A 21,981-nucleotide genomic window follows, 5' to 3' on the forward strand; every position below is an offset into this window, starting at 1 on the left:
CAAACTAAACAGTACACCATCGGCATCAGGTTATAATAATGTTAGAACATGTTATTTAAGGTGCCTTTTAAAGGTTGCATCCCTCGTAGCAGGCTAGAAAATACATTCACCATCATTGCAAAAGTCTGCCACTTTAAAGTGTCCCATTGGCCTTTATAGGAACTACCACATATGCTAAATGAATAATGCTCCTGAAAATGTAGAGCTACTAGCAATGCACATACTTGGTTTAATAACATAAGAAATAAAAGCTGACAATCATTTGCACTAAGATATTCATATAAGTTATGCAACTAGTAGATCCATGAAGAATGGATTGTGGCATTGCCATTACTTAGGCAACCTCTGATGCCTACCGTTAACCTACCACTGTTTCCTCTGCACTTTGCTTGGTTTCAGACAGACACCACTATAACTGAGGTTTATTTCCTGTGATCTTTCAGATGTGAAAAGAACAATCATTTGGAAAAGACATCAACAATACTGTATGCTGCAACCTGCACGAGACAAAAACATGTATGCCAAAAGCTGCACAGACATACTGGACCGTCAGAGGCAGTAAGAAACTTGGATGGAAATGCCCCATACTAAATAGCTTATACTCTTATACTTTAGCCAAACAGTCAAAGGGCAAGTTCACACAGGGTTTTTTTGTCAAGATTTTGAGGCTGTATCCGCCTCAAAATCCTGACCAAAAAGACGGCTCACATTGAAATAAATGGGAGCTGGTCAGTTCTTTTTTCTGGGAGCTGTTTGTTCCAGCTCCTGGAAAAAGAAGCGAGATGCTCCCTCCTGACTAAGCTCATTCATTTGGGCCTAATCAGGAGTGGAGTGCATGACTGCGATGCAGTGTACTGGCATCCAGTCCCGGCTACCCGTATTTTGGACCAGAACCTGAGGCGGCCTCCCCCGCCGCGGTTCTGGTCCAAAAAACATTCATGTGAATTTACCCTAATTCCTCCCAATGTTAACATACAACCCTACTTGAGGCTGAGGTCACATTTGGAAAATCAGTGTTTTTGTTGCAGATTTTGCTGCGTTTTTTTTAAGCTAAAAGTATAGCAGCTCATATCAAGTTTCAAGCCAAAATAACATACCGTATATACTCGAGTATAAGCCGAGCTTTCGAGCACAGTTTTTGTGCTGAAAAAGCCCCCCTTGGCTTATACTTGAGTCGAGCAAAAAAAATAAAAAATAATTTATTTATTTATTTATTGGGGGGGGGGGGGCAAGACCATTCGCAATAGTAATGTATAGAATCTCACATAAAACAGTGAAAAAAAGGAGCTTTAAAAAATATAATTGAAAAAGTTCTAAATCACTCCTTTCCGTAGAATACATATAAAAGTAGAAAGTTACTGTGAAATACAAATACATTAGGTATCCCTGTGTCTGACAGTGCCCAGTCTACTGAATATAGGGTATCTGCGGTGCTCTTGTTCCGTGGGGAAGGGGTTAATAGGAGCACTGCAGTTACCCTATATTCAGCCAGGCTGAATTCCAAGTGGGGGTAAAAAAAACCCAGTCCTCAAGCTCAGGGAAGGGGCAGACAGACAACCAAAACACCCCCTCCCCTTTCCCAGCACCTACTGTACCCAAAAACTCCGACCATTTTAATTTTTGAAATTTTCCAGTAGCTGCTGCATTCCCCAGCCCCCCCCCCCCCTCCCCTCGATTTATAGTTGATTCAATAAGTTTTCCCAGTTTTTGTGGTAAAATTAGGGGCCTTGGCTTATATTCGGGTCGGCTTATACTCGAGTATATATGGTAGTAATATTTGCAACAAAAAAAAAACAAAAACAGAACTCAGCTTTAAACAATGGAATCTACCACCACCCTCCCCGGACATAAAAATTGACAGATCCCAATGTGCAGAAACCACAGGTGAAAATGGGTGCACACGGCAGCTCATTTGCATACAGATTAAAAGTTAATATTTTTTTTTTATCAGCAGCAAGATTACACTTCAAACACAAAAAAGTATGTTCACTATATCACTTATTAATCCTACAACAGCATGTACGTGGTTTAGAAGCGATGGTGGTAGACTCCTTCTAACTTACTTGCTAAGGCTGGATTCACACTACCATTGTTAATGTCCATTGCTGCCTTCCAACATAGGATGACAGCAACTAATATTACCTGTTGCAGAGAACAGACACAGACTGAGTCTGTGTCTGTTCCCATTGACACTAATGTAAACAAAATGACGGACGCCATCTTTGTAATGTTGTTTACATTAGGATCAATGGGTTCGGGCACAGACTGAGTTATCATCCTATGACAGAAGACAGCAAAGGACAGTAACAACGGTAGTGAGAACCCAATCTATGAGGGGCTGCCTCTTTAAAAAAGTGGAATGGGACACAAATACATTTACTGATGTCAACCTTTTCCTTTGCAGTAGTATGGCTAAAACACTGATAAGATGTAATACATACATAATAGTAAATAAAAAGTACATAAAATAAATACAGCATTTACACCACTTCTGATAACATGATCTAGATTGTCTTTAGCTATATACATAAAATCAATATTAAGATCTACAATTCTTTTTAGATATGTTTACCAATTTATGGTTCTCTTTACTTTTTTTTGCTTTGTTATTTTTTTTTTTAAACAGATAAAATGTGTAAAACTAGTTTGAAGAAGCGGTGGGTGCAGGACGTTTAGTCTGAACAATTTTTTGTTTTGGTCCTCTCATTTCATCCTCTTCTTCCTCATTTTCACTTTCACACACATGGACCACCACGCTAGGAGTAGACTCGGTGCCTGCATGCAGTTCATACTTCTCTCCTGAAAAAAGCACAAAGCAGGTTAAGGCTGCATTCACACGGAGTAAACGCTGGCGTTTTTTGTGTGTTTTTTGCACATAGCGCCGCGTTTACGCCGCGTAGCGTCGCGTTAACGCCGCGTATACGCCGCGTTAACGCCGCGCTATTTAGCGGTGGCGTTGCCCGGCGTTAACGCGGCGTATACGCGGCGTTAACGCGGCGCTACGCGGCGTAAACGCGGCGCTATGTGCAAAAAACACACAAAAAACGCCAGCGTTTACTCCGTGTGAATGCAGCCTAAAGAAGTGATACTATAAGAGATGCAATAGTATGATAGAGTCTCCAGAAGGGGCTACAATTACAGGATCTCTAATCAATATGATAAAGAACCTTTAGAAAATGAGGATCAAGCAAACCAAATAGGATAAATGGTGAGGGGTTAGGGTCCATGATACATGCATTTAAAAGTAAGTGTGCCACTTTGAACATTACAGGGTTATCAATTTTAATTAGTGTATTTTGTGCTGTAGGACACAATAAAAAAAAAAAATCTTGCTAAAAATTGTCTCTGCCTTATAAGTCAGGGTGTCCAGCAGTGCCATATATGACTAATTCCATAATGATAGTGGAAATAGTGCTTTACCGGATTACAGAGAGCCATTCTGCTGCTACTACTGCACATTCTCTCCATCCCTGCCCGATACCAATCTGTCAGACCAGTGCAGGCAGGGGATGAAGCTGAACATTTTGTTCAGCATGGAGGAAACTGTGAGAGCTACAGCTCTCCGCATCAGGCAGGTCCTTATATCTCACAAGAAGAAGAAGCAACAGTAAATCAAGACAAAGGTCTAAAGGACTCTGTAAGTCACATGCTTCTTGTAAGGTATGAAAGTCTGAACAGTGGGTAAGGCTATGGAAAAAGGTAAAATAGGAAAATACTAATAATATATATATATATATATATATATATATATATATATATATATATATGTGATATGTGACTGTGTAGCAGTGCTGTTTGTAGATGATCTCTCTGTGCTAAGTAGCAGACTGTGCATTTGCTGTGTATCTTATAGTCAGATCTGATAGTCTGAAAATACGAGTATCTTTATATAATGACAAGTACAAGACTAGGGTTAACAAGGGGCCACACGGTGGCTCAGTAGTTAGCACTGCAGCCTTGCAGCGCTGGAGTTATGGTGTTCAAATCCATCAAAACCATCTGCAAGGAGTTTGTATGTTCTCCCCGTGTTTGCATGGATTTCCATCCCATATTCCAAAGATCTACTGATAGGGAAAAATGTACATTGTGAGCTCTAAGTGGGGCTCACAATCTACATTTATAAAAAAAAAAAAAAAAGACCAGGGTTAACAAACCACATTAGTCACTTTCAATCATAACCAGACTGGCAACAGTCAATACAAATATATTGCTACAACCACCCACCTATTGTCTTGTGTGGTTTTGGCCTGATAGTCATGGTTTACTGCTCATGGGAGTAATGCGGTGTCAAGACCATGGCACACACATATGTATAATACAATCCTTACATCCAGCACAAATATAGTGCACTTTGTATCACCTCTCTGTACCTACATTCACCATATTTAGAGGTAAATGTATTAGAAGTGGCCATGTGTGTCATTTTTGCCTATGATGAATGACTTACCTGGGCCAAGCTTGGAAACAGCACAGAGCAAATCATAGTTGATCACTGGAGTCGGGTCCTCACTTTGTTTCCATCCTACAGGAGGAGATGCTGGTGGTGATATCAGAAACTGTTTCATAGGCTGAGGAGGTAACAGAAAGGATTTTTCTCCTTCTTCACTAGATACTTGGGCCTAGGAGGGAACAGAAGGGAAGTCATAAGCATTACAGGGCAATGGAGAGTTTAGATAGCACTTAGGTTACAATAAAAAATCCCTTTAAACTAGAGGAAATAATTTATTACCATCTTGTTTACCCATGCAGGATCAAACACGATACCCGCAGTATAGACATTTTGCCCAAATGCCCTAATATTTGGGCAAAATTCAGTTATCTATTTTAGCAGGTTAGTGACGACAATTCAGGTAAGGCTTGATAGTGATAAGTTTATTGCTATTAGCTATGATGTAACAACCACTAGAAGGAGCTCACAACATACAATTTCATGCAGATCACACTAGGCTCATTGCAAGCTGTTGAAATTTGTATGTAGGGAGCTCTCTTAGGGCGGGTTTACACCTGCGTCCTCTCTCCACTTTTAGGTTTCCGTCTTCTGCCGAGAGAAACTGGACAAGAGACGGAAACCCGGCGGTCAGTGTTCAAACCCATTCACTTGAATGGGTTTGCAAATTGACCGCCTGTGTGCGTCTTTGTGCCTGTCTGTGGGGAAACCACTTTTTCAACCAGACACAAAGTCGGACATGCAGGAGTTTGTGTCCAGTTAAAAAAAAATGGTTTCCCCAAGGAGAAACATAATGTAAAGATGCCCCCTAATATAATGCAAATACATGTATGGATTATACTGTACCTGTGCAAAATACAATTTCAACTTCTTTCCATTAAAGTCTGACTCATGCAGTTCAATTCTCGCTCTAGCTGCTGCTTCTGGATTACTAAAATTAATTCTCACTCGCCTGAAGCTTTTGAACAACTGGAAAGAAACCTGGTCATCATATATAGTAAAAAGAGCTTTAAATCTTTCCTGCAAGAAAGTAGAGACATCAGAAAAATTAGCACAATATTTTTCAAAAAACATTGGAGAAGTTGGCGTCACAATGATAATACAAGTCTATAGCTAGAGTCGAACCAGGTTTTGATGATTAAAGAGGCTATTTTAGGAGAAACTTCGATGGTATATTTCATTTCATCACTGTGATCCCTTCCAATCTGTAAGGTTAAGCAGCGACCAGGCCTCAGAACCAGAGTCATGGTAGCATCGGGAGACTATGACCTAAATCAAAATCTCGGTTAATCAGGCATTTTACCTTAATTACGATTAATAGCAATTATTTAGGTCACACCTCTTTTAAATAACGCCCCTTTTACAGCATGAGTATGTGTTGGACAAGCTCGCAAGATGAGTCTCGGGAGGTTCACCTGGCAGCTTCATTCCAAAGTGTTCAGTATAATGAATGGAATCTCAGGTGACCAAACATGAAAAAAACCCTCTCCTGGGCTCCAGCGTCACTCCCTGCTGTCTTCGGCACTTCTGACTGACATCAGATATCGCTGAGGCTTGTGAATGGGCTTCAGCTGTTACAAGGATCCTGCAGTGTTGTGATTCTTGTGCCCATCTTTCATGATGACATGTGACGCACTGAGGACCAATCATAGGCTTCATCAGTCCCTGAAGTCAGTAAGAAGCACCAAAGATAGCAGAGAGCCCAGGAGAGGTGAGTAACACTGTTTTTGTATGCTTCATCACCTACCCTGGACCTCCACTTATTATATTCTGAAGACATCTCAGAGTATAATAGCATTCCCAAGCAAAACGGAAGGTAGAAACTCGCAAATACTGTAATAACTGAACCAAAATAACCAATGTACACTAAATCATGTCGGTTATCCTGATTGATGTTCATTTCGGGTTATTTTTCCATTTGTCACACAGCCCTAAGTCAGGGACAGTTTTAAGTGGAGTCAGAAAAAAATATTAAAGATATAATATACAATTATTATTAATGTATAATTAATTACATCCATAGCTTTTTGCATATTTGCTTTCATAGAAATTTAATCACATGTGGAAATGAACGATTAGTTTAAAATGAAATGATTCTAATAGTAAACTAAGTCATTCAGTTCACATGAGTGGTGAAGGTTAGTTCATCACATACTAAGGCAAGTGGGAGGAGTCAGACAGTGAGTGATACAGCACAGTCATACAACCACTCGCTTTTTTTTTTTAGTTTCCTAATGTTAGGAAACTCAAGTGTGAGTGAGAGACAGTCTGTGTGTGCAGCTTCTTGCAACTCATCTGTTTTTGTGATAAAATTATTATCTTGTTAATTTAGAGGCACAGTCTAGTCTGTGCTAAATATGCAAAGTGCTGCCGCACTGATTTTCAACACAGTACCACTAAAGGAGTTTTCCAGGCTAAAATTATTGAAGCTCTAGCCTACGCATAGTTTATCAATATCAGATTGGTGAGGGTCTGACAATAGGCACCTCCACAAATGAGCTGTTTTCAGCAGATAATACACAGAGAATGGAGCACAAAGCAGATAGCTCTGATTTCTGTACAGTGGCCAGATAAGGTACAGCCAATCAGTTCCCATTCAAGTGCAGTTGCTCAGTCCTGCCACTACACAGAGAACAGACCTGTCTGCTTCCTTCTCCATTCTCTGTACATCAGCTGTGGAGAACATCTAATTGAAAGACTTGGCAGACCCTCCACACAACTGATGTTAGTGACCTATCTGTAAGGTAGGCCATCAATAGATATCAATGGGATATAAGTGATATCAATGGGACCCCATAAATCAAAGTACTATTTCCCAACACAAACTATGGAGATACCTTTATTATCAAAAAGATAGTAATATTTTATTAGAAGATAGTAATACAATAATAATAAATGTAAATATAAAAAGAGAAACTGAAGCAAGGGTACTAGATGACACGAAAAACACCCCACTTTCCCAGGAGCAAAGGGACGAATCCCCGTATACATACAGTATATTCAAAATACATACTCAAAATTCATAATGTCAATTCTAGTAATAGACTAGCCAAAATATAGTATGTCAGAATATCTATCAACCTATGTGAAGGCTAACAAGTGCATGTAGCTCAATTTCTGAGTGAAATACAAAATGTATATGGGAAATAATAACCGTCCTAGTTATATATATATATATACACCAAGTAGTCAAACAGGCACAGGTAAAGCCCCACTAACAGAGAACTACACAGTGAAAATGATCAAACATATCATGAACCATAGTTGTAAAAGGGAAGACACACTAGAACCCAGGGAGAGGATGAAACACTTCCCTATCAATATTTTTAGACTGGAAAATCCACTTAAATACATTTGATTATTAATAGAACTATAACTCATACAAGGAGATAGTACTGACATAGTGTAATAGACTAAATCTATGTTCTCAGAAGTATTCTAGAGCCAGAAACACAATGTACAAAATGAACTAAGTGAATTAATGTTCGGAACTAAAGTATTGAATGAAGTAGATCATAAGGAACTAATCTCCAAAATGAACTAGATTTCCCATCAGCAATCATTAGATTTTCTCCTGCGTTAGGGAAAGTTTAGTGTTTCCGTCTGACCCCAGCGGTCAGCCATTTATGAAAGAGTGGGGAAAAAAAAAAGTTGGTTATTGGACCTTGAACAATTGAATATTTTAAGCCAAACAAAAATTAATAATTTCTAAGAACTTTAGTTTTTTTCAGACCATAGAGTAAGCCAAAACTAAACAGGTAGCCCCAACTAGTTATAATACAATGAACCTCCTCCAACCTACCACATAATAGTCTTGGAATTCCTCTAATCTGAAGAAAATTACCTAAACCAAAAAAATTGCCAATTCAGTGGATAGTAGAGGGTACTGAGACAAATCAGAAGTGACATTGTTTCACTATACATACAATTAAGATATGCTAATTTAGTTTATTGTTTGCAGTAACTGGAATGGAATATTTTTTCTCTTTCAATCTGGAGACCTTGCAGAAATTTTTGCCTCCAATAAAAACTAGAGGAGATTAACTTTTTTACCAAACAGTCTGTAAAAATGCAAATTTGGTTTTCCGCATTTTAGCGCAAGTAGCCCTGAGTACATGTGAAGGTTAAAAAAAAACTATGGACAGTACATAACAAAACATCAAGCTACACAGTACTGTTTCTGAAAGATCAAGATGAATCCAAAGCCTTTATGATCACTGAATAACAGATATAGCAAGGCAAGCAATAAATTCATGCAGATGATGATGTTTGGTCATTTATGCAACCAACTAGAACAAGACATAATGGAATGGCATACTCTTATATGGAGAATGATTAGAAAGCCTTGATAATGACTAAAACAGAGAAATAAAGAGAGAACGAGAAATATCAGGTATCAGGAGACTAATGTGGGTCCAGAAGCTCCTGATCAATGAACCCACACCCCTAGAAATGCAGCATAGTCCCTGATGCCAAGCCACATCGCAAACATAAGACACCATAGGACAAAGCTTATGTAATAATACAGGGCAGCAGTACCAACAATTTCATTCCTGCATAGGCAGTAGGCATCCTATGTTCTAGGATGAAGGCTTTAGTCCATTTCTAAGTAGAAATGGGGATTCCCAGATTGTCAACTCAGTTCCCCTGAAAGGGCATCAAGGAATCGTTCCTATGGGATGAAGCAAGGGCCTGAACCGTACACAGTAAGCATATATTCAAAAGGATGTGGGTACTCAGTGAAGAGGATGTTAAGAGTATTATTAAAAAAGGATCACAATGGTGTTAGAATATCCACTATACAGACCTCCATGGGCATTGAGACAAAGGTTATTAAAAAAAAAAAAAAAAAAAAAACACAAAAACAAGATGATCAGGACCTGGAATGGGTGGGGGTTATCGACCCAGCTTGTTTGCTGGAACTGTTGTGTCAACAAAGGAAGCAAGAAAATGGAGTGACGTTGAAGCTAGAGAGAATGTAGTGGTGTAAAAAGACGTGCACATGTTGTGTTCAGTGTAGTAGAAACTGCATTGCGAAGCATCATGTAGCAGAAATAACCACAAACTAAAACACAAGCCAACAAAGCTAACTCAAGTAATTAGATGTAACTCCTATAGTGACTAGCATACTATACATACGAAAGTCCCTATAGCTAACCATTACAAAACAGTATCCTACCAGTCACAGCAGTCTATGGTATACCTAGAAGATTGCCCTGCTCACTGTTCTCATTTATTTAGAATACCCCCAAACTGCATGCACAAAAATGTCTGCTCTTTCTACGCTGAAAAGTCAGGCAGGCGGCACTATCAGTGACTGACAGGTATCTCTAGTCGCCGATAGGACCACCTCCTTGACTTTCCAACACAGAAAGATCAGGGATTTCAATGAACACATGACAAACTAAATAGAAAATCCCCTCTTGTTCTATAGCAGGGGTCACAGCAAGGTGCCAATTTTTTTTTTTTTTTTTTGTAGATTGTGGGCCCCATATAGGGATCACAATGTACATTTTTTTCTTCCTATCAGTATTACTTTGTATAACGGGAGGAAATCCATGCAAACACAGGGAGAACATACAAACTCCTTGCAGATGTTGTTCCTGGCGAGATTTTAACCCAGGACTCCAGCGCTGCAAGGCTGCGGTGCTAACCACTGAGCCACCATGTTGCCCCTTGCAAGGTGCCGATTTTGAAAAAACAAAGATGAAGTATACAGGTAGACATACAATACTTGCATGGATATCAACCCTCTATATGACAAATCATATAATGCAAACCATAACCACAACCAATTATTAGTCGCTCAAACTTACATTTAAGTGTGATCCCTGTCCTTGACTTCTTTAGCATAGATTGCCCTTGTGGATACAAATTTTGACTGAACAGGGGGCTAAGAGTAGTCAGCAGTAATCCTGCTTGGGGGGGGCAGAAGATACTCCTCACACAGACTAGTCTTTTTGTTAAAGAAATCCAAACAAATGTTTTTACCTTTATTGAAATGAACAATGACAAGTTTAGCTGCCATATTATACTTTGCACATACCCTCGCTGCCTAGACACTATGACACCATGCCTCCCTCCCCTCTGTATTTCCATGGTCCATTAGAGAGGGTGCCACCCTGAGCAGCACAGTCATGTGTTTAAAACAGCAGAGAGGTCTGTGCCAAGTAGATATGCCTGGGGTGCTGACTGGCACCAGTGGCAGGGGTTTCTGACCACTGATCTATAGCATGCTGCCTGCACATAGAACAGCACTTTCTATATGTCAGGTTCCCTTTAAATTGCTCATTATACATTGAGGAGAAGGACTCCATAGCCATACATACCTTCTGATCCTCTAACTCAAATACGGATTCATGTACACTACATGCAAACAGAGATGTTGGAAGGTCACTAAAATCCATTAATTCTTCAAGATCATCGTCATTTTCACCAAAGATCATCTCTTCTTCTTCCTCTTCTTCTTCTTGATCACTACTGTATATATCCGAGCTTTCGTTCCAGGACTTCATGGTGTCTCTCAGCATGGTTTAATATTCTAATCCTGTGGTCTTGTACTCTGGTCAAGAAAACCTGTGGAATACGTTTAGTTAATAAACAATGCAAATGTCCTATTTGACGATATATGCAATTTATAATTATATCTTGTGCAAGTCAATACACAGTGGTTAAATTGGGCCAGAACGCGCCGGAACTCGGTTCCGGCATAATTTAAAAAAAAAGTCTGTCAGGGTTCCAGTACAATTAGGATAGATCTGATTTTGGACTTTGATTTGAACAAGATCTGATGAAGGGGTGGGCTTTGTAGCCCAAAGGCCCCGAAACGCGTTATCTACTCTCAAATTTGTCCTTCAATAAACCGTTGCTGTAATTCATGTATTGGTTTCAATCATTCCATCTACAAGGGATTGTGCTTTCACCAGGTTTTTTCCAGTGAATCCAGTTCACTTTTTGTTGGTCTACTTACAGCCTGTCCTCAGGAGGCAGCTGTTGTTCCGGGTGAAGGCGAACCCCATATACGACCTCAGAGCCATATCAATATATATAATTCTATCAAAAAACCATAAAGGTTCCATCGAGAACATCTGGTTCTTTAGAGGAGAACAACCAGCCGTTAACTCTCCAACTACTAGTGCTTCATTCCACTACAAAGGAAGCACGATTGCCCTCTTTTTTATCCTACTAGTTTCCACATAATAAACACTGTTACTTACCTCTCCCTGCTCCAGAAAGCGTCAGGCCTACTTGGGTGACATCCTAGATGCACATGGGCCAGGGGTTGCGTCCTTACGCGTTGCAACACAAGACCCTGCTTCCGTGACATCCCGTGAGATGGCCGACATGTATCTGCGAGGAGTCCGCCGGAGCCAGGGAGAGGTAAGTACTGTAACTGTGTTTTTTTTGTATCCTCCCCGGGCCCCTGGTCTCCGATTATTATACTCTGGGGTCTGAAAAGACCTCAGAGTATAATAATTGTTCATGGGTGGTCCACAATGAGGCAGAATAAATAATACTGAACGGAGCGGAACTGCACATGCCCGAGATTTCAACTGCAGGAGCGTGATTTGGGCAGACGAACATCCAGGCAGTAGGAGGGTAAAACGGAGCACAAGCAGTGGAGGGCGTGAAGAGAGGTATGACGTGTGTGTGTGTGTGGGGGGGTGCTCAGAGGCCCTGGGAAACACCCTGGGTGCTCCGTGGGGTTTATTAGCATAACTGTTTATAGGGATTTATAATGAAACATCGGGGTGTCTTAAAACTATAAAGGCTGCAGTAGAATAGCCTTTTTAAAGGCTATTCAGAAATGTGTTTACTTAAAAATCAATTTTACCAATATCAGACTCCCTTTAACCCATGATTTACAAATACCCCCAGGTCCTTCACCACCAGTGACTCTCCCAGCTTTACACCCACTAGGACATATATTGCATGTAGATTATTTTTATCCAGATGCATAACTTTACATTTATCCACATTGGGCATCCACATGGCAAATGAGGATCATACACTGTCTAAGTCGTCTTTAACCTAAGTACATCAATATACTGAACTGTACTGCAAAGCTTAGTGTCATCTTTAAAAATAGAGACAGTGCTATTAATATAATTTTCTATATCATGATTTTACCCATTAAACGTCTATGACGGACAGTGTCAAACGTCTTTGCAAAGTCCAGGAACCCAATATCCACCGCCTCCCTTCCGTCCAGACTTCTATTCACCTCTTCATAAAGGCCAATCAGTATAGTCTGACAACTTCTACCCTTAGTAAAACCATTCTGTCTGTCACTTATAATATTACGTCACATACTGCTGTATATAGTAGGATATTAAGCTCACTGGTCTGTAATTACTTGGGGAGGACCTAGAGTACTTTTTGCAAATAGGCACCACATTTGCCTTGTGCCAGTCCCTTGGCACTGTACCAGTCACTGGAAAATTCCTAAAAATTAAGCATATGGGTACAGCAATGACTAGACTGAGTTCTTTAACTACTCATGGGTATAATCCATCTGGACTCGGAGCCTTGATCACAATTATTTTGTTTAAAATTGCTTGGACCCTTTCTATATTTTAATACCTTTATAAAAACCCCAAACTAAAAAGTGCAAGAAAAGTGTTTTTTTGCAGCACAAGTTGTGATTTTTATTTATACCATTTTGGGGAATATCTAACATTTTGATTACTTTTTACAATTCTTCTTGGGAGGCAAAACAACGATTTGGTATATTGACCACTTTTACTGCTATGGTGTTCGCCATAAGGGATGCACATTTTAGAATTTTTATACTTTGGGCATTGTTAGATGTCTGGATGCCTAATAGGCAAAAAAGTCATAGTTATTTTGCCATGACAGGCCTTCAGACCCCACTGTTATATATACCAGACAACTACCCTAATCTGTCAGAGCTTAGGTGTTGACATTGTAGAAAGTCTCGCTCATATTATCATACATGAGATGTTTTTCAAAGCGTAAAAAGCAACTATGATGCCAGTACAAGCTTTATTGCAGTGTGTGCCATTACCATACTGTGCTCATATAAAAGGACCATACACCTATATACCAGTCATATGGCCATAAGTCTTATACTGCAAGGTCTTGTAGTATGCTCCTGCTGCAATCAACCTATGTAGCTGGTAGTCACAAAAAATTCTGGGAGAATATACTATCAAATGTGAAAAAATGCAGACATATACTTTAGATATATAGCATCAAAACAACTGGAAATGCGGAATTTACAGGACTGTCTGGCCAGTTTCCAAGGTAACAGAAACGCAGAGCACAAGCCAGCGGTGGTAGGCAAATAAACAGGGTCACATTGACTGCTGCCTAAGCAAAACCTGCCATCCAATAACTGGATTAGGTCATTTTCACCTGCATCTGATCCCATTGGCACCGTGTGCCAGATTTCAGGAATGTGGCTTTATCTAATCCCAATACTCTGTAAAGATACAGCGTCGTGCAAAAGTTTTAGGCATATCCGGAACAAATACTGCAACGTAAGAATGCTTCTACTAATATACCATATGTTAGTAGTTTATTTTTGGCAATTAACAAAATATAGTGATTATGCAAAAGAGCAATCTAAATCGCATCAATATTTGGTATGACCACCCAATGGAAGAGGAGTCCTGGAAGTGATTATATCGCCCATATAGCTGATCGCAACATCATCAAGTCTGTCTGGGATTACATGAAGAGATAGAAGGATTAGAGAAGGCGCCACAGAAGATCTGTGGTTAGTTCTCCAAGATGTTTGCCATATCCTCCCTTCTGAGTTCCTTCAATAACTGTGTCAAGTGTATCTAGAAGAATCGATGCTGCTCATTTACTTAATTTTGTCAACAGACAAAAATAAACTATTAACCCTTTTATTTTGAAAGCACTCTTACTTTGCCTGAAACTTTTACATAGTACTGTAACTTTTACTATGCCCTATCAAATATGAATAGCAATTTTTATTATGAGCTGCAGCCTTACAAATGCTTTATACCATTTTGTGGTAAATTATATGTTCAGTGTTTGACAAAACCATTTATAGGCAACAATTTCAATACCAGAGCCATCTTGTGGTTAAAACAGGAACTACATGAGATCATGAATTCTCTGAAAATGTATCATCTGCTTTCCTACAAACAACTTTGTATCTGTTACCTAGGTTCACATCTACACAAAGGTCTCTGTCATTCAAGTCCACCGGAGATAGGAACAATGGAGAGACAGACCACTAAAACAGTGGTTACCTGCGGACCCCACAGACTGATAGCGGGGTCCACACGAGTCCATCGGGTTTCTGCTGTTTTCAGACTGATACAAGCAGATGGAAAAGTCATCTGTGCAGGAGACTCCGGTACAGATGTGCACCTAGCCTTATCTGACTATTCTAGTAGGTAGAATAGCTGTAGTGCAGTTCCCTGTACAATGGGTAACCATGTAAAAAATAATAGGTAGACTAAACTAGTACTGTGGGAGCTTCACTCTCAGGACTAGTGGGGTTCCTAGAGGTTGGACCCCACCAATAATAAAAGGCCAGCATTTCGATTCAATATGCCATCACTTCACAAGGTGGAAATGCATATTTAAAGGGGTTCTCCCATCTCAGCCAGGCTGCGTGCAGTGTCTGCTTCTCACTTCCTGTATTTCTCTCCACCCTCCTGCTGAACAGGACACAGAACACTTCTGCAGGTCAGATAATATGCAGATGCTTATAAAGAACTGACTCCGTGTTATCTGTGTGTGTACATAGAGAGATAATAGACTCGGATTTATCAGATAACTGCAATTATCTGAACAGATTGCCCTCCCGGCAAGAGCAGTGAGTGACATCACTTGTCCTATAGGTGCGTGGTTATAGCAATGCTGTGTAAACAATGGGAGGGATAAATTCATATACCAAGCAAACAAAGCAGAATTTCTAAAGCAACATATTTAGGAAAAAGGTTCAATTTACATAAGCTACCAGTATAGACAGGATCCTTTAGATGGGACAAACCCTTTAATGCCAAGGCTGCGAGTGGAGTTGCCTTCAGCTTCATAATAAAATGATTCGTTATTTTAAATTATATTAAACAATTATTGGGACTGTATAATTAGTTAAATCCATAGTTTGTTGCATATTTACTTTTTTCGAGCAGCCCTATCTACTGGATAGTGGTGGTCCTGGAGAATTACAGCGCTACTTCTATTACTGAATAGGGGCACCCACACACAATCCCCATCCAGTAGCAGCTTCTGCACCCTCAGACTGCAGCAACAGCTGGACAGTGCAGTGTTTAGGGCCAGAAAATCCCTTTAAGGAATGTGCAAACGCAACGCGATGTATCAAAAACTACCCCTGCTGTCATGGTACAAAAATGAGTCTGTGAGCAACCTCAGCCTAAATGGAAATTTACAAAAAAAGAGGATTAGGAGGTACCTAGAGAATAAATTAAGAATTCAGTACAGCACATTACACAACTTATACAAAGCATCAGAGATCTCTGCAGTGAAACAGATCATCAACATCCCCACAGCCATGTCTCTATAGGGATGAAGTCCTGTAGACACACAGCTAGTGGGGTGACATGGGGTTACAGCCACCCGCACCATACACTGAGCTGTAAACTGGAACAGTTGGGACAAGATCAGGCCACAGTCACAGCACAGCTCCAGCCCTACAGCACTATGTGCGCCATCACACAGCGAACAGCATCAGTCACAGCAATGACCTTGTCACCCGCCCCATGCAGTGCAGTTACCTGATAACCCCACACCTGCAGGCCCGCCCCTTGCACTTCATCCCCCAGCTGCGTCCTCTGGCTGCACACTGACAGCTGTCAAGAGCCCTCACGACTGACAGCGCCGGCAGCCAATCAGAAGCTCCACTCTACTCTCCTCAGCCAATCAGCGGAAGCGCCACTTTACAGGAGCAGAGCTGATTTCTCGGACCATTCAGTTTCACAACATCCGTGGACGTTTGTCTGGCTGGACGCTATTGGCTCATTGTTACAGTGAAGTGGATTGACTGGATTATTGTCTTCCGTAATCGGATTGGCTGCTGGAGATTGTCTGATATATGATTGGCCGCGAAGCCGTTGTTGTCATTGAGAGCAGGTTTTAGGTCTGTGCACAGCAGAGTTTAGAAGTAGGGAGCGTGCTTTACGGCCAAGTCACTACAGTAACCATGAGGGTCACCTGGTGGTAGATAGAATGGAGAGGGTAAAGTCACGTGGTGCCTGTCAGTGACAACAAGTCCCGATATGCCACTAGTTGCCATCACTAATAATCATCTTTTTGCCCCCTAGTGGCCAGGACCTGAAGGAAAGTAGTATTTAGCCAGCTCACGGTGATTTGACCCATACTCCATAAGGACCAGGTCTCAGGCGTGTAACTAATGGGTTAGTGGCTGTCACCAGGCCAGGGACAATAGGGGGGCCAGGGACATTAGGGGGCCCGGCTACAGCTGCATTTTCTTTTATTAATAAGCTGTTACCTGTGGAGTAACTCCAGCAGGTAACGGGCCCCATTTACTTATCGATCCCAGCTCCTGCTCCTGGCCGCCTGCGCTTCTCCTTCCTAGTTACGCCACTGCCAAGTCTCCATTTCCCATTAATTCTAGGTATTATTTTGACCCTATCTGTCAGGTCCTGATCTATAGTAGCATATAGCTGCGAAAGAGTGACTAGGCCAAATCCCATCCTACTTCCTACTAATATTATAATCCTATCCTACTAATCCTATCCTACTAATATTATAAATGTGAAAGTTTATGTGTTTGGGTGTTTGTTCCTCAATCACGCAAAAATGGCTGAATGGATTTGGATTAAATTCAGCAAATAGATTGTAACTTCAATTAACACATAGGCTACTTTTTATCCCGGTAAATGTCATGGCTTCACGACTGTTATGAATTTTTTCCACATACTATATTACACTGCTCTTATCTCACTTTCTGAGAAAGCCAGGGCTGTTATGTCTCTGTGTAAACACACATTTGCATATTATCTGATCTGCTCCAGGCACTGCTGAAAAACTGATACAGGCAAACACCTTTAATCCAAATTGGCAGTTTGCTAATTTACAACATGCCTGGAAAAAGAAAATGTAATTTGTCGCAAACAACGAGAGCTATGAAGGAGTCAGAAGTCACAGAGGTCTCCTCAATCAGAGCTGACGGGGATCATCAGCGCCAACAACACGCTCATTATATGGTGCCCCAGCGAGCTGCTGAGATACCGGAATAATCACGGTCACAGCTCGAAGAATGAATTCAGCAGCAGGCCAGCTTGACAGCTGGTGAAACGCTGGAGCACGTGGATCATCAACACCAGCAACAAGCTCATTATGTGGTGTCCCAGCGAGCTGTTGAGATGCCGGAACAATCACGGTCACAGCTCAAGGAATGAGTTCAGCAGCAGGCCAGCTTGACGGCTAGCGAAACGCCGAAGCAGGCGAGAATCAACACCAACAGCACGGTCATTATGTGGTGTCCCAGCGAGCTGCTGAGATGCCGGAACAATCACAGGCACGGTGTGAGGAACAAGGTCAGCAGCAGGACAGCTTGAGAGCTGCCGAAATGCCGGAGCAGGCAAACCATTGATGGCAGCAATTTGCTGAATATAGGCGGATCATCGACGCCAACAACCCGCAGACAAAGTCGTGGGCAGAGGCTAGTTCTCTATAAATGGAGAATGTTTCCTTTTTTTTTTCCCATGGATTACCATGTTCCATTTCCTTTCTTTTAATTGTTCGCACTAAAGATATAACAGTGAGCAGAGGATAAAATAAGACTTATTGTATATTTATTACTATTCTTTCTACCAATTCTTTGTAAGGCTGGATTCACATTTGCGCTCGGTGAGCATTCGGGAATTTCGTTCACCATTCATCTTCAAAGCAAGCAGGACTTTTGTCTCCACATTCTACGGAAACACAGCAGAACCCATTATAATCTATGGGGTCAATGGCTTTCTGCAGGTAACTGCTTTTTAAGCGGATTGGGTTTCAGTTTTTCAGATCTTTAGGAGGCAGACCCAAACAACTCGAATGCAGGTGTGAACCTAGTATTATAAGCAAAATATGAAAAGCTCTTATCATGCCCATGTTGTCTTTTTACCTCCCAATCCCACCCAGTCCCTTTGTGACCTCAATACAGTAATAATGTCTACCATTGTGTAATACATGATACAGTTATAATGCCTCCTATGCAGTGGCGTAACTAGGAATGGTGGGGCCCCGTGGCAAACCTTTGACATGGGGCCTCCTCTCCAAAGACCCCAACTAACCGTCCTTTCCCCCGCATTCCTGTAGGCACTATTATGCCCCATAGTGGCCCCTGTACACAGTATTATACCCTATAGTGGCCCCTGCACACATTATTATGCCCTATAGTGGCCCCTGTGGCACAGTATTATGTACTGTAATACATAATACTGTAATAAGTTCACTGCCTGGGAAAGAAGGGGTTACAATGCCACATTCAGTGTCAGTTTAGAATGTTCTCATTTAAAACACTCTTCACAGACACTGAATGTGGCACTTGTAACCCCCTTCATCTCCAGGCAGCTGCCAGCACAGTATTGTGTGCTGACAGCCTGCCCTGCACACATAGGTTAAACACCAGACTGCACTCACTCAGCGCTGCTCACTCCATCCCCCGGCACTATCTTCTTCCTGCACGAGATGTCTCTGCCCCTCTCCCACTGTCAGGACGCCAGCTGAGGCTCTCCACCGCCTGGGACCCGACACCTTAGGTGGCCTCAGGTCTCAAAAAGTAAAATTTATTATTTATTTATTTTTTTGGCATATTAACTGGTGAGGAGGCCCGGGCCCCCTAAGGAGTAGGGCCCTGAGGCAGCTGCTACCACTGCTACCGTGGTAGTTACGCCACTGCTCCTATGTGTCACTCACTCAGTAACATACCCTTTAGTGTCCCCACTATGTAACATCTCCTAAATGTTGTACACAATGTAATGTCCCCTCAGTGACCACAGCACAGTATAATGCCTCCTTATGGCCACACAGTATAATACATACATTTTTTCCTAGCTACATTCCTTCGGAGCTGTTTGCAGGCTCTGTCTGCAGTGTTTTCTCCAGCTCAGTGCAGACAGTATTAGGTCACATGAATGGAAGAGCATGGAGCTAATGGTTCTGTGCTATATCAATGTACCAAACTCTACAGTCCTATGAAAAAGTTTGGGCACCCCTATTAATCTTAATCATTTTTAGTTCTAAATCTTTTGGTGTTTGCAACAGCCATTTCAGTTTGATATATCTAATAACTGATGGACACAGTAATATTTCAGGATTGAAATGAGGTTTATTGTACTAACAGAAAATGTGCAATATGCATCAAACCAAAATTTGACCGGTGCAAAAGTATGGGCACCTCAACAGAAAAGTGACATTAATATTTAGTAGATCCTCCTTTTGCCTCTAGTCGCTTCCTGTAGCTCTTAATCAGTTCCTGGATCCTGGATGAAGGGATTTTGGACCATTCCTCTTTACAAAACAATTCAAGTTCCGTTCAGTTTGATGGTGGCCGAGCATGGACAGCCCGCTTCAAATCATCCCACAGATGTTCAATGATATTCAGGTCTAGGGACTGGGATGACCATTCCAGAACATTGTAATTGTTCCTCTGCATGCATGCCTGAGGATTTGGAGCGGTGTTTCGGATCATTGTCTTGCTGAAATATCCATCCCCGGCGTAACTTCAACTTCGTCACTGATTCTTGAACATTATTCTCAAGAATCTGCTGATACTGAGTGGAATCCATGCGACCCTCAACTTTAACAAGATTCCCGGTGCCGGCATTGGCCACACAGCGCCAAAGCATGATGGAACCTCCACCAAATTTTACAGTGGGTAGCAAGTGTTTTTCGTGTAATGCTGTTTTTTTTTGGATGCCATGCATAACGCCTTTTTGTATGACCAAACAACTCAATCTTTGTTTCATCAGTCCACAGGACCTTCTTCCAAAATGAAGCTGGCTTGTCCAAATGTGCTTTTTCATACCTCAGGTGACTCTGTTTGTGGCGTGTTTGCAGAAACAGCTTCTTTCTCATCACTCTCTAATACAGCTTCTGATTGTGCAAAGTGCGCTCTATTGTTGACTGATGCACAGTGACACCATCTGCAGCAAGATGATGCTGCAGCTCTTTGGAGGTGGTCTGTGGATTGTCCTTGACTGTTCTCACCATTCTTCTTCTCTGCCTTTCTGATATTTTTCTTGGCCTGCCACTTCTGGGCTTAACAAGAACTGTCCCTGTGGTCTTCCATTTCCTTACTATGTTCCTCACAGTGGAAACTGACAGATTAAATCTCTGAGACAACTTTTTGTATCCTTCCCCTGAATAACTATGTTGAACAATCTTTGTTTTCAGATCATTTGAGAGTTGTTTTGAGTAGCCCATGATGCCGCTCTTCAGATGAGATTCAAATAGGAGAACAACTTTCAATTGGCCACCTTAAATACCTTTTCTTATGATTGGATACATCTGGCTATGAAGTTCAAAGCTCACTGAGGTTACAAAACCAATTTTGTGCTTCAGTAAGTCAGTAAAAAGTAGTTAGGGGAATTCAAATCAATAAAATGATAAGGGTGCCCATACTTTTGCACTAGTCAAATTTTGGTTTAATGCATATTGCACATTTTCTGTTAGTACAATAAACCTCATTTCAATCCTGAAATATTACTGTGTCCATCAGTTATTAGATATATCAAACTAAAATGGCTGTTGCAAACACCAAAATTTTTAGAACTAAAAATGATTAAGATTAATAGGGGTGCCCAAACTTTTTCATAGGACTGTATATGCACAGAAGGATGCAGATGGAGTTGAAATGAAAACCGGTTGTCTGGGACAGTGTCCAAAATGTGGGACTGGGTCTGGGAATGCTCACAGGGAGCCCCCTGTCTGCCATATGCTCCAGTGCAGGTGCACAATTTGCTCTATATTTACTATGGCCTTGGGCCAATGCATCAACTACCTGGGCTCTGGAGCCAATAGTAGAAATATCAGGTTCTGTTCATAGCAGAAATAAAACTATGTAAATGTCTTCTAATCTACATGTAAGATGACTGAGGTTTGTACCCCCGTCTTCTTCGCCTTTTGGTGTGTGGTCTGGCTTTCTTCTAAACACTGAGTGTCATCAATGGCCATGCCCTAGCACTGGTGCTAACCGGTTAAGATGGAGGAACACAAAAGGGTTATTATTTCATAAGTAGGGTATACTAAAATATTGGGGAATACTGGGGTAGGGAAAGAGTCTCCTTAGATAATATGAAAGATAAGGGGGTGGGAAACTATCTTATATAATACTGAGGGTGGACAGAGAATTGTCAATTGTCTTCCATTACAACAACAAAAATTTGTAATGTTCTTTTCTCACAATAGACTCAAAGTGCAGTCCAATGGTTAACAGATGGCTCCAGTCATGGACAGTATATTTGTGCCTGCTGATCTGAGAGGTCAGCAAGTATTATGGAGCTGCAGAAGATCTTTTACGTAGTCAGGGCCTAAGTTGTTTATGGATTTAAAGTAAT

General features: G+C 41.2%; 1 protein-coding gene across 1 annotated transcript; it reads right to left on the reverse strand.

Moving 5' to 3' along the window:
* Positions 1-1,676: 1,676 nt before the first annotated feature.
* On the reverse strand, positions 1,677-16,274 carry RCAN3 (RCAN family member 3). Its single transcript, XM_075264638.1, has 5 exons — positions 16,189-16,274; positions 10,777-11,023; positions 5,294-5,467; positions 4,448-4,619; positions 1,677-2,799 (listed from the first exon to the last, which is right to left on the reverse strand). The coding sequence occupies exons 2-5, from the start codon at positions 10,975-10,977 to the stop codon at positions 2,642-2,644; spliced, it is 705 nt and encodes a 234-aa protein (XP_075120739.1). The 5' UTR covers positions 10,978-11,023; positions 16,189-16,274; the 3' UTR covers positions 1,677-2,641.
* Between the last annotated feature and the right edge of the window lie 5,707 nt (positions 16,275-21,981).

The sequence above is a fragment of the Leptodactylus fuscus genome, chromosome 2 (assembly GCF_031893055.1).
Source record: "Leptodactylus fuscus isolate aLepFus1 chromosome 2, aLepFus1.hap2, whole genome shotgun sequence".
Lineage (NCBI taxonomy): Eukaryota > Metazoa > Chordata > Amphibia > Anura > Leptodactylidae > Leptodactylus > Leptodactylus fuscus.